At 42.4% G+C, this 12,569-nt stretch overlaps 1 protein-coding gene across 1 annotated transcript in view; it reads left to right on the forward strand.

Moving 5' to 3' along the window:
• Positions 1-8,339, forward strand: part of PDIA5 (protein disulfide isomerase family A member 5) — a 98,170-nt gene extending 89,831 nt beyond the window's left edge. Inside the window, exons 16-17 of the mRNA XM_058809476.1 lie at positions 4,505-4,639; positions 7,136-8,339. Coding sequence (XP_058665459.1) covers positions 4,505-4,639; positions 7,136-7,216 — 216 coding nt within the window. The 3' untranslated portion in view covers positions 7,217-8,339. The remainder of the gene's footprint in view (positions 1-4,504; positions 4,640-7,135) is intronic.
• Positions 8,340-12,569: the final 4,230 nt, after the last annotated feature.

Below are 12,569 nucleotides of genomic sequence, written 5' to 3' on the forward strand. Positions count from 1 at the left end.
AAGGCATCACCCTTCGGTTACAGTTGGGGCACCTGGAGATCAGTGGTCATATTTTTGGCATAGCTCCACTTCTACTGAAGCACCTAAATGAAAAGTTCTGGTTTTTGTAACAGCTCAGCTTTTGTGATCAGTCCTCTTCATCTGAAAAATACGCCATGCTCTATTTCCTCAGAGCTCTTCAGAGCTGCTCCTACACTGCTCACAGTCTATTGCCATGCTGAGTTAAGTTTGCAGCTCTGTAGTTAAGCTCCCAGTTTTTTTGGTAGAACCACAAAACATTGTAGGATTTCTTTTTCAAGTAAAGTTATTTTCCAGTCCCAGATGTTTCCAGACCCATATTAACCTATCCTGACTATGGAGAAATGCATACTTATTTGGTGGGTTACTGTTGTTGCTGTTGTCATTATTATGCTTTACTGTACATACTCCCCTGATACTATTAATTATTATAGAGTGCATACCAGTTACGAGGAACTACTTGTATAATTAAGAAAGTTGGATATACTCCAGGAAACTTCCTTTAGGGTCCACAGTCTCTCATTGATTATCTCTTCATTTGATAACATTTCTATTCCTGCTACAGCTCCTGAACAGGCTGGTGATAGACCTGAACAGCATTGGCTCTGGAGAAAGGACTTGTATATAATGATGTGTTGTCAATATCTAAGGCAGCAGAGCTTTGGGTTACAGAGAATCCATAATCCCGTGGAGTTTTGTGCATGTTGCAGATATAGCACTTACAGCTTTTTCTCCCTAAAATGTTTTTTTCAGTGGATTTTCCCCTCTGGTTAGAGGAAAGCTCAAGAAATTAAATTTTAGCCCTAACAATCAAAACCTCCCTAAAATCAATCTTGCCTTCTGAAAGCTATTACACTGGACTTTTCCATAATGGACATATATATATACACACACACTCATAAATGTTAGACCTGTGTTAGCAGAGTTTCTTTCTCTCACATATTTTTAGAGGGTATTTCCCTCTTGATGAGAGGGAGTTTGTGAGAAGTGATACCAAATGTCTTGGCTCTTGGACACCTACTATGGTTGTCTTGCGCTTAATATGTCTGCAGCTTCTGCTTGAATAAACTTAGTGGGTTTGCAGGTCAGAGCATACAGGTCTTGCTAACCTGTGCTCTCCAGTGCACTTCTCTGTAACTTGTTGCTGGTAGTTGATTATGAGGATCATATTCTCCAGAAGTCTTTAACCACATTTTGAGAGAGGTTTTTTTGGGTTGTTACTTTTCCTGACTCAGTTTCCTTTTCCAGTGAAGCAGAAAAGCTGACTGTTTCTAAGAGAGTTGAGAATGAGAGGAAACTTTCCCTACAGTGTATCGCTGCTCACTTGAGCCAGAATTCTGCATCTTTTTACATGCAGCCTTTTAGTAGAAAAATGCAGGGATTCAGAGTGACAGAGCTCTTCTCTATCAGCAATGGAGCTCAGTATTCACAGTCCATGAAAATACAAACAGAGAGAAGCAAAGGGCATCAGTGCTATTTGCTGAAATTCTGGTGAGTCTGAGAGTTCAGCTGTCTGGAGCTGATGGAATGGAGATGAGAATTGGTCCTCAGTCCAGAAGTGTGTTTTGCTACAAGTGTTTTCCAGCATCACTTTTCTCCTCTCTCAGTGCACTATATTTGATCTTCCGCTGTGAGACAGGCAAGACAATTAGGACTGTGATGCTATGATAATGAGTGCACAGAGATGGTAGCAACCTCTATATTTAGGCTGCCTTAACATTTCCACTCTAAAGTAATCACTCAAGCTCTCCTAAGTACTCTTACTCAGCCATGTTGGCAGCAGGCATTGAATGCAGCCTCAGATACAGCCTTGGGAATTAGATGTTCCTCTATGAAATTTTGCTCACGTCTCTATGAGTTACAAGGCTTTTGAAAATCGCCGTTCCTCTTCTCTCCCTGGCTGCAAAAATAACCAAACTTGTGTGTTCTGAAGAGCTGGGCTCAAAATGGTGGCTGCAGTGGTGGGGCTGTGTGGGAGCTTGCATTAGGAGCATTGCAGAGGGGACAGGCCATGGGCACATCACCCAGCTGCTATTCCAGATGTGCTGTTAGACCTGTTGGATTAGACACTGGGCTCATGTGGCTGCCGTGGACACACAGACTGGGATCTCTGTGTGCCCAGCTGAGGCACAGATGGGCCAGCTTAGGTTTGCATGTGCTGTGGAGGAGAGCTGTGTCTCAAGGATACTACCGAGTGTTTCTGTCAGAAGCCACCTCTTAAACATCCGTGAGTCATCTGTTCTGAGGCAACTGGTGAGGATGTTCTGAACAAGGTTAACAGTGGCTTGTAGCACTGCATTCCTGCACTGCACCCTCTCCTCACTGGGGGCCGTTCTCACAAAAGCCAAAAGGTGAATTAAATTGGACGCTCTGCTCCAGCCGATACCAGTTTAGATATTTCCAGAGGTACAGATAAAGAGAGTTGCTTTTCCTTCTTCCCTCTTCCTTCCAGTGTACTAAAAACTAATTTTCTTAATCTCCAAGACACTGAGAACAGATGGGTCATCAGTCACAACAGTTGAATGCCTCAAACCAGCTACTAAGATCTGGACGAGCACATGCATACTTTCCCCTTTTTCTGGCTGTAATCTCTCCCTGTGTGATATTTAGAACAGTGTGAAAAAAGATTATTTTATTTATTCTTCTAGTTTTTAGGAAATCAGGACTTCTGGTATTCTTTCTACTTCGTGCTGTGTCGTGAAATAAAAGTTTGTCTCCATTCTAAGCTTTTTTTTACACAGAAATAGCCAACAGAGTTCTGAATTTTGGCTGGCTGCCAAGGTCAGGAAGGCAGAAATACTTAGATGAAACCCTTCTACAGTTTATTATCCCTAATCTTTCATTTAAATTGGCCCTGAATGCGCAGGATTCTTTGTGTTTACAAAAAGAAGAAAAATAGGATCATACATGTTATGTTTTTAACAGCTTTCAAGACTCCTGGTTCTGTAATAGTCTTATTAATGTTTAAAATCAGAAACCAGATATTTAAGGTAAGAACACTGTTCACTTTATCTCGTATTGTCCAATTGAAGACAGACCAAGCGAGATCATACTGAGAATCGTCTTGTCAGGCTTTCAAAGCCTAAACAAAACAAGCAAATTAACTGAAGTTGGCTTTGCCAATCTCTTTAATTACTGCTAGGATAATGAGATCAGGTTTTCCCATTTTGACAGTGTCACCATGAAACAGGAGGACTTTGTGGAATATTAAGTGATCTTTTAATTATGGAAGAACAGTTCAACCGCAACCCTAAAGTCATGCAAGCAAAAGGTATTTTGATCAGCTGTTTGAAGGAGGCTTGTGGAATGGAAATTTCAAATTAGGATGTGTCTGCTATGAAATTAGCTACTTGATAAATTGTAACCCACAAGAAAGTTGCAAGAAGTCATTCCTCTAATTTGTTTGGTTTCTTTACATAGGTTGTACTTTGACGTGCTTGCTGTGAAGGCAGAGCTTATGTGAGCACCTGCACTCAGAGCCCCAGCTGCTGCTCACAGGAACAGTCAGGGAGGAATCACAGCACAAGGCTCAGTTGCTTGGAGTAGAAGCCTATGAATTACATTTTGTTTCAGCATCAGAACTGTTAAGGGCAGCCCCTCCTCAATACTTCACAGAGTCAGTATTGAATGTTCCGAGCTGCTGCTCTGGGGCTGGGAGGCTGTGTGTCCTCTCCGTGCCTGTGTGGAAGCAGGCAGGGACTGAGGGTGTTGCTCCACTGTCAATAGGCTGAAAGTGTGGCAGGCTCTCTCCTACTCAGGGTTTGTCTGTGTGACAGTAGCATCTAGAGGTTTAAAAAGGAATTAAAGCCCACTTTGCTAATGGCTGCATATAATGTACAATCCTGGAAGAAGACAGGAAAGGAAATACAAACCCAGGCTGAGATTGTAAGGAAGGAACCTTTTTCTCTACATGCAGTGCTTGACAGATGATGCTCTGGCTTCTCACCCATCCCCATCTGACTGGAAGAACTGCATGGAGTTTAGAAAAGCTATTTGGAGTAGAAATCATTAATCTGTGAATAGGCTGCATTAGTTGGTAACTTTTCCAAGCATTTGCAATGCCATGGGAATCAGGATGGGTTAGATGGGTCATTACCATCACCAAAACCATTGTCACTGTTCATCACTTAAAATTCATCACTTTAAAAAAGTGGAGGAAAAATATTGCAGCATGACAGAGCTGTGACCAGTGTGCCTGCACTTGGTTTTATTAAACCAGCCTCTGAATTTCCTGTTTGGAGTCTAACAGGGAGCTCAGTGGGAAGGCTGCAAAGGTGATTTCTGCTCTGAGTTGAACCTGCCATGCACAGGCCAGGTGATGACCATCCTCTGCTGTCTCTCCACAGCTAAGCCCTTACAGAAGCCATTGCCTGTTTGGCAGAAGACTTGTGTCTCTCTCAGTGCTAAGGCTAAGCTGCAGCAGCACACGATGAAATGGGTTCTTGCTTTGTTCTCTCGTGCCTCAGAGTGATCTCTTGTGTTTCAGATCGCCTACGCTGCAGTGGACTGTGCCAAAGGACAGAATCATGACCTGTGTAAGCAGGAGGGGGTCAATGGCTACCCCACCTTCAACTATTACAACTATGGGAAATTTGTGGAAAAATATACTGGAGATCGAGGGGTAAGTGAAAGCAAGAGCCATCACCTGGTACAGGGAGCAAAGCCCCCTCTGCCTGTCCTGCCTTGCAAATGAAAACTGCAGAGTGGATTTTTACCATGCCTCTGTTGCTGAATCATGGATGAATCATAGTGTACCACACCCCTGTACATCTCTGCATTAGGAACACTCTTGGTCTATTTTTAGGAGCATGAGAAGAGGAAAAAGGATTAGATTTGGTAATATGCTTTGTATATTTTATTCTTTAAGCTGAAGTCTGTGAGTGAATTTGGACTGAGTGAAAGGGAAGGGGTTTATTGCATGTGCTGCTGGCAGAAATGCCAGAAAATACAGGGTTCAACTCCTGTCAATTCTGGATTGCATGGACACTGCAAACGTGTTACAGATCCACCAGGCTGCCAAATGGTGACAGACCATTGGTTTTATAGCCAGGACAAAGCTGTCCTTTGGAGACTGGAGGAAAGTAAATATCTCATTTGCCCTGAATCAGATTCACTCCTGGCACTCAGGATGGGAAGACAGATCGTGCCATCTACCCCTGGGCTGAAGTTTCATTCTTTTGTCCTGCTGTGGCCAGCTAATTATATGCTATGAGTGCAAGAAATGGAGGCAGAAATGGCATAATGGCTTCAGTGGTTGTAAAGTGCCTGAAAATAAGGAAGCAATTCAATTATTTGTGGGCCTCCCCGCCTAGAGGGAGGTTACTCCTCAGCAGCCATTGATTGCCTGGGGCCTGCAAGAAAAACTTGGGGTCTTTGAGCCATGCAGTGATTTTGAAAAAAGATTCTTGCCTGAAAGTTATTGCTGCTGTTAGAGCTCAGAAAATTATATAGAAGCATGAATTAAAAAGCCAGGTTCTGAGGTTCTCTGTTAGTCAGGATCTTGGGGAAGTCTTCATGGAGCTTCACCTCCCAGTTTTCTTCAGCCTACTTGGACTCCAGTAATTACCATTTCATGGTGCTGATCCAGCCGTTGTTATGGATACTGTGTTTAGTTCCAATTCTGGATCTTTTCTTAAAAGTACTTTTTACACAAAAGTAAAGATAGGTGCAGCAGCCAACAATTGAAGTAAGATTTCAGCTGCAGTTTTTGCATTTCTAACCCGTTCTTAGAGAAATGATACATAAAGGAAGGATCTGTGGTGGCTGATAAAAAGAATTTATATCTAATACAGGAATGCTCTGAGGCCACAGGAGTTAGGAGATATTTATCCATATGCTGGAAAGTGGACTAACAAATCCCCTATATGCAGCCAACCCTTTCTTGGGTAAAAATTACCCAAGAGGAACATCCCAGTCTCTCTGCTGATGGCTGCTTTGTTCCCCTTCCACCTCTCTGGGGACCCTACAGTCTTCTGCCTGTGCAGCATTGAATTAGGGTTTGTTATCTCTTATCATGGTAATGCTGGAGGCAGTGCTTAGCACAGAGCCTGTCATGGGGGCTGCTGATTGCCAGATGTCTCCAGGTGACAAAGGGCTGAAGCATGTCACTTCATTTATTTACAGTGGAAGAATAGTGAATAGTTTTGGAAAAGCTTTTTGTTGTTCAGCCTTCTAGAAGCTTACCAGCCTGATGTTTTGTGTTGAATTTATTTTGTTTTGTTGCTCCACAACATTCTTTTAAGTCTTTAACTTCTGTTAGTGGCTCTCTACCTTTGGTATTTTCCCTCTTCATTGCCAGTTTTGAGTGGTATGTTCTGTGATTGTTCAAATGCAAAAATGGTCAGATTGAGTGGGAGCAGTGTCACTTGCCCAGAAAACTTCAGTTGGGGTACCAGTAGACAGTGTATTCCAACACAGGTGTTCACACCTCCACCCATCTGAGCCTTTTGAAATGCCTGAGAGCTGTGTTCACAGCTTGCCTTGGAAAAGGAAACTGGAGGCATTCAACAGCCTTAAATCATAAGTTGTTGAAATACAGAGGTTGGCATCTAGACAACTAGGTTTGAAATTTTTGATAATAATTTTAATAGTAACTTGGGGGGGAAAAAAGTGATTTCCATCATTGGAATATTTGGAGAAGGAAAAAATTGTGATCAAAACTATTAGAGGATGAGTGGCAAATGTGTGTATAGTCAACAAACAATCCAGTAACTGCCTTTAAAATGACTCAAATAGCATACAAAGACAGCTTGAAAATATCTTTTGAGTATTTTCAACAAAAAGTCATCAATGGCACTTCTAGTGACAGATTTTACCTTGTCCTATGAGTTTTAGGGACGTTTTTCTCTGTGTCCCATCTCTTCAAAGTTTGACATGTGGGATGTGCATGGATATTTTCCCCTTGCAGTGGAGCAGCACAGGACCAGAGCATGGCAGGATGAGGCAGTGCAGAAGCAGTACCTGCTCCCTGGTTTCTATTCTGCCATGGGCTACAGAAACAAAACAACTGCTCCTTAGTTTATATTCTGCTGGGATACAGAAGCTCAAAGTGTTCTTGATGCATTGTTTTGCTTTGTTGGTAAAAATATGACCCATATTTTTCTTCCTTCAAAACCAGGAGTCTGGATTCACCACTTTCATGCGAACCCTGAGAGAAAGAGATCATGAAAGAGTAGGAAAGAAGAAGGATGAATTGTAGTTTCTGCCTCAAAAGAAGCTTTCCGCTGCACTGTGAATGGTTCCAGGTCTTTTGTTGATGCACCTGAGACTTCACATATTCTCAAGACAGAGACTTTTTTTATAAACAGCCATGGCCATTTTGTACAATTTTGAAATAAAGTGAAACCACTTGATTTTTAAAAGGAAAATAAATTAGAATGTTGCCATAATGTTTTAAAGAAAACTTAGCATTTTCTCTCATGTTGGGAGACTATGCCCACTGACACTCCTATGCAATATTTTTGTAGTCTGTAGTGTGTCTGTAGGTGATGTTGTTTGTTAGGGTGAAATTTTTGTTCCGGTATTGCAGTACATGTAAAAAACGAAGGGGAGGGGACACGGTTTGGTTCGGGTTTGTTTTGTTGTGTTTTGTTTAAATCAGCGCAGGAAAATGGGATTTATAAGACACAGATTTATTCAAATGAAGTTTTTTCATTCTTGTGAAATAGTTATGTGTTCTTGACTGAGATTTGGGGGGAACAATTTTAAGGTGCTCAGGGATAAATAAGGTATCTGAGTTAATGAAGACATTAACATTGACCAGTCCAGATCTGTTAATTTCATTTAAACCTCTCTGGTCTTTAAATCAGAACTGTTTACATACCTTTATAAAATGTATTGAGTGAATTAAGCCCCACATTAAAAATCAGCAGAGCATGGGTTCAATCAGACTAAACCCTCCTTCTTTGGCATCAATACTGTCAATGTATCTGTAAGTTATGGCAGGAATGACTATCTTATAGGGGTACATAGTTATTCTTATAGGGTACACAGTTTCCCTTCAAATTATTATTGGGTCATATCAAATACGTGTTGTAAAGTGTTATGTTCAAATGTTTTGAGAAATTCATAATACTTCTGGTAATGCAGTAATTGTGTGTATTACCTGTTTACATTCCAAATTTATCTGCATTTGTAGGAGGGATTTTTCCTTTTTGCTCCTTAAGGAGTTGCACAATCTCTCTCTGACAGTCATCACTGTAAAACCTGTATCAGCAGCAGTTGAAATGTGTAACACTTTTGATGCTTCAACAAAAAAAAAGCTGATCTGGAGGTACTTCTGTCTTTGCAGGTGGGGAGAGGGAGGGGCAGGAAGTTGTGATTCACTTGGAACGAAAAATAAATTTTTAAAAGGACAAATATTTTTATCATTAATCAGCCTTGTTCAGCTTCTTCCCCACTGGGCGAGTGACCACAGCTGGTAGTGGCTTAGGAAGAGTCAGAGCATGTGGGACGAGTTCCAACAGCCCGTGGCCTTGGGAGTGCTGGGCAGCACTGCAGGTGTGTGAGGGCCACAGTGTGTGCTGTGTGAGGGTCACACTGTGCTGTGTGAGGGTCACAGTGTGTGCTGGGTGAAGGTCACACTGTGTGCTGGGTGAAGGTCACACTGTGTCCTGTGTGAGGGTCACACTGTCCTGTGCGAGGGTCACACTGTGTGCTGTGTGAGGGTCACACTGTGCTGTGTGAGGGTCACAGTGTGTGCTGTGTGAGGGTCACACTGTGTGCTGTGTGAGGGTCACACTGTGCTGTGCGAGGGTCACACTGTGCTGTGTGAGGGTCACAGTGTGTGCTGGGTGAAGGTCACACTGTGTGCTGGGTGAAGGTCACACTGTGTCCTGTGTGAAGGTCACACTGTGTCCTGTGTGAGGGTCACACTGTCCTGTGCGAGGGTCACACTGTGTGCTGTGCGAGGGTCACACTGTGTCCTGTGTGAGGGTCACACTGTCCTGTGCGAGGGTCACACTGTGTGCTGTGTGAGGGTCACACTGTGTGCTGTGCGAGGGTCACACTGTGCTGTGTGAGGGTCACACTGTGCTGTGCGAGGGTCACACTGACTGCAGCTGTGTGTGAGGGTCACACTGTGCTGTGTGAGGGTCACACTGTGCTGTGTGAGGGTCACACTGTGTCCTGTGTGCTGTGTGAGGGTGAGACTCTTCTCCTATCAGAGAGCTGTGACCTGGGTCTGAAATGTTCCTCTTGCTCCCCATTCTGCCCGTCTCGTTTTCTTCTAGTTGGGGTCTGCAGGCTGTGCTGAGGGGCTGCTCAGGAGGTGAATGGCATCTTGCTTTCTCCCTGGCTGTTTTTCCCTTCCCTCTCTTGCCCAATTAATGGCACTGCAGTTTGGCACGGTTAAGCTGCTGAAGCCATTAGTGAGTATTGTGCAATACCAGTAACCTGATTGGCCTTGTATGGTGGCCAGCTTGTTAACCATAACTTCAATTGGAATGGCCATGGATCTGTGCCAAGTATCTTCTCTTGTTAGGCACCTGATGAGCCTCTTCACCCAAAAAAATCAGCTGCCTGATAGTACATAATACCATAGTGTAAAAGTAGCTTAATTCATGAAGACTCTTACTCTGCTTTTTTTTTCCTTTCAATTAGCACAGTTACTTATGTTGTGTATAGCACTTTTGCAGTTGATCATGAAAATTCTTTATTTCAAGCTATCCTCACATAAGTAGCAGGCACTCCACTCTGCATTTAGGAAACAATACACATTGATGCCATTTGATCTCAGACAGGAATTCTTCTGCTTTTAGCAAGCTATTAAATATGACCAGTCCAGAACTTGCTGCCTCTTTTGATCTCAGAGTCAAAGCAGCAGGCGCTAACAAAATACAGCCTCCATAAAATGCTGAGCATTTCTGTGCATAGGCTGTGCCTATGTTTGTGCTAATTGGTGAGAAATGTAGACTTTTTCAAAAATAAGAAAGAAAAAAATGATAGCTTGCCAATGGTGACTTCACTAGTCAGGATCATTCTGAATTATAGGCTTTAGTAAATGTTTAGGATAAGACAATTGCACACTGTGCTTCAGACCAGTAATTCCTTACAGCTGGTTACACCATAATAAAATTAGGAATTCCCATTTTTGTCTTCAGTCTTTTGTCAGTTGCTTCTTGGGCTTGGGCATTCATTTTTTCTTGGCAAAAGAAAAAATGTGTTGTGCATGTGTTAATGCACAAATATAAAATATTTGAGAATAATTTACCTTCTGTTACAGGGTCATGACTCATCTGGTTTATGGTCTGAATGGTTTTTGAAAAATACAGTTTTGAACACCATACAGGATTACATCAAATGGCTGACAAAGGCCTTAGTTACTGTGAACTAGAGTGTACCAGGAGCTCAGAGTTTTGCTTTCAAGCCTTTTTAATTAGTAGGCCAGGTCTGGTCAGTCACACTGATTTAGTTCTGTTGCCTCCAATAAAGCAAAAAATGGTGTTTAAAGTGTTAGTGAAGTCAGTTTATGTTTATATTCACATCAGTCACGTTGAAATTGAAATTTGTTGTTATTTTTTACAAACTGTGAATGGAAAGTATATGTAAGAGCTCTGATTTTCTGTGTTTAAATGGTTGGTCATTTCACACATTCAGACTCCCCAGCCTCTCACAGTAGATGTGTAGCGCAGGCGTTCATAATCACACAGGAATTTCTGCCGTGGTTAAAAGTGAGTAATCTGGGCTTTCAAGTCATGAATCATTTATCAGCAAGAAACTTAATTGCTGATAACAAATGGTTTGCAGTGAATCAGAGATTCTGCTCTTGCAATTATGGGCTTGGTCTTTCGATCTTTTTAAGGTGTGATTCAAAGGTCTTGGACATCCGCTACATAGTTAACCCTAAGCAGATTAAATCTTGTCGAGGAAGGGTAAAACGTGTACACAGCAGAGAGGCTGAGCCAGGATTGTGCATCATTTTGTTCCCCAGTGTTGGCTTAAACAAGATATAAATAGCCCACAGGGCTGTGTTAGTCCTGCTGTGTGACTGGACCAAGAGATGAAGGGCAGCAGGGCCAAGCATTTTGTGCACACTTGAAGCTGGGGAGGAAATGTTTTTCCCATCTAATGAAAGAGCTTGAGATGTTGGATTTATTTGTTTCATCCATCAAAAGGAGGGAAAAGGAGTGAAAAGTTCCCAGGAGAGTGAATGCTCTGGAATATGGCAAACACAAGTTGGGGGTCCCAAGATGAGCATAAGCTTCTCTCCTAGCCCCTGCAACCTCAGAGGGTGATTTGGCTCTGTTGTAATCCATCTATCTCTGACCCAGTAACTGTGTCCTTACTTGTTCAAACCAGAGCAACTCCTCCAAGAGGAACTGGAAGAGACTTGCTTTCCAATCTGAGTCAAGAAAAGCAGCCTAACAAATCTCCATTTCCTCCTTCCTCCCCCTGTAAAATTGCATTTTGGATCTGACAGTCACGTTGACCCCCAAGCTCCTCCTAAATAGTTGCAGTTGGGTGAAAAAGCCTTGGGAATTTTTCTAAACTCCCATTCAGACCAAATTAGGTCCCCAAATCTTGCTAACTTAAAATCCTTCTGATAGGCATCTGCAAAGATAGATTGATATTAGTGGTGAAAAAAGATAAGAGAGGTAAGGTCTATGTTCTTGCAGCATTTAATTTGGGAGTAAAAAAGCAGATAAAACTCCCAACATGAGTAAGCTCTAAGAGAATGCTTCAGAGTGTCTTTTTTCAGGTGGAATTGCTTTATGGGTGATTTTGATTTTAGACGCTTTTCAAAAGAAAAGTCAAGACTTGGTGACATAGCCTACAGATGTTTTGTCTGTTTGCCTTTTAAAAAATAAAAATAAAAATCATAATCATTCTTCGTTTTCCTGATAGTGCTATATTACAAGAAAGAAATGTTGCCGACATGGATTTCCGAGAATAACGCTGAACCCCTGCCAACTGCATTTTACAAACTATGAAACAAGCTATTTGCTCCAAACAACACTCACACTCGGGGGAGTGGGGACTGCTGCCCACATGCACCTTGTTTTAATTTAATAGCTTACTTTAGTGATTGGCTCCGTAATGGAACACTGAGATTGCAGGAGTAAATTCTGAAAACTGAGAGGTGGGGTGGAAATCAGCTCTTATCAGCAGGTGTTCAGCACTGTAGCCAAACGCTGGCATTTCCTTTGCCTTTGGCAGCCCAGCATCCCTGAGTGTTCCATGGCTCTGCAGGAACCACAGGAGTGCAGCCCTTTGGCTAATCCGGTTGTGTACATTACTGCTCTGTGCTGGAACTGATTGGAAACCAGAATTTTTTCCCATTAGTTTCTTTGACTGGTCATGAGAAGATGCTGTGTTTTCTCTGCACATCCTGCTTTTATTTACAGAGTGGAGAAGGAGGATACTTGGGTATCTAAAAAGGAAATGCAGCCAAATGCCATTTTTTCTGCTGGCAGCAGGATTCCTGGGGACTGACCATTGCTGCTGAAACATTCCCTGCAAAGCATTGTTGACTGGCTTGGCTTTTGCAAGGTTTTGGAAGGCACTGTGTGATGCAATATTGCAAAAAAATCTCAGTATCCAAGGCAGCAATT

This window comes from Ammospiza caudacuta, chromosome 8 (genome assembly GCF_027887145.1).
Source record: "Ammospiza caudacuta isolate bAmmCau1 chromosome 8, bAmmCau1.pri, whole genome shotgun sequence".
NCBI classification, from domain to species: Eukaryota; Metazoa; Chordata; class Aves; order Passeriformes; family Passerellidae; genus Ammospiza; species Ammospiza caudacuta.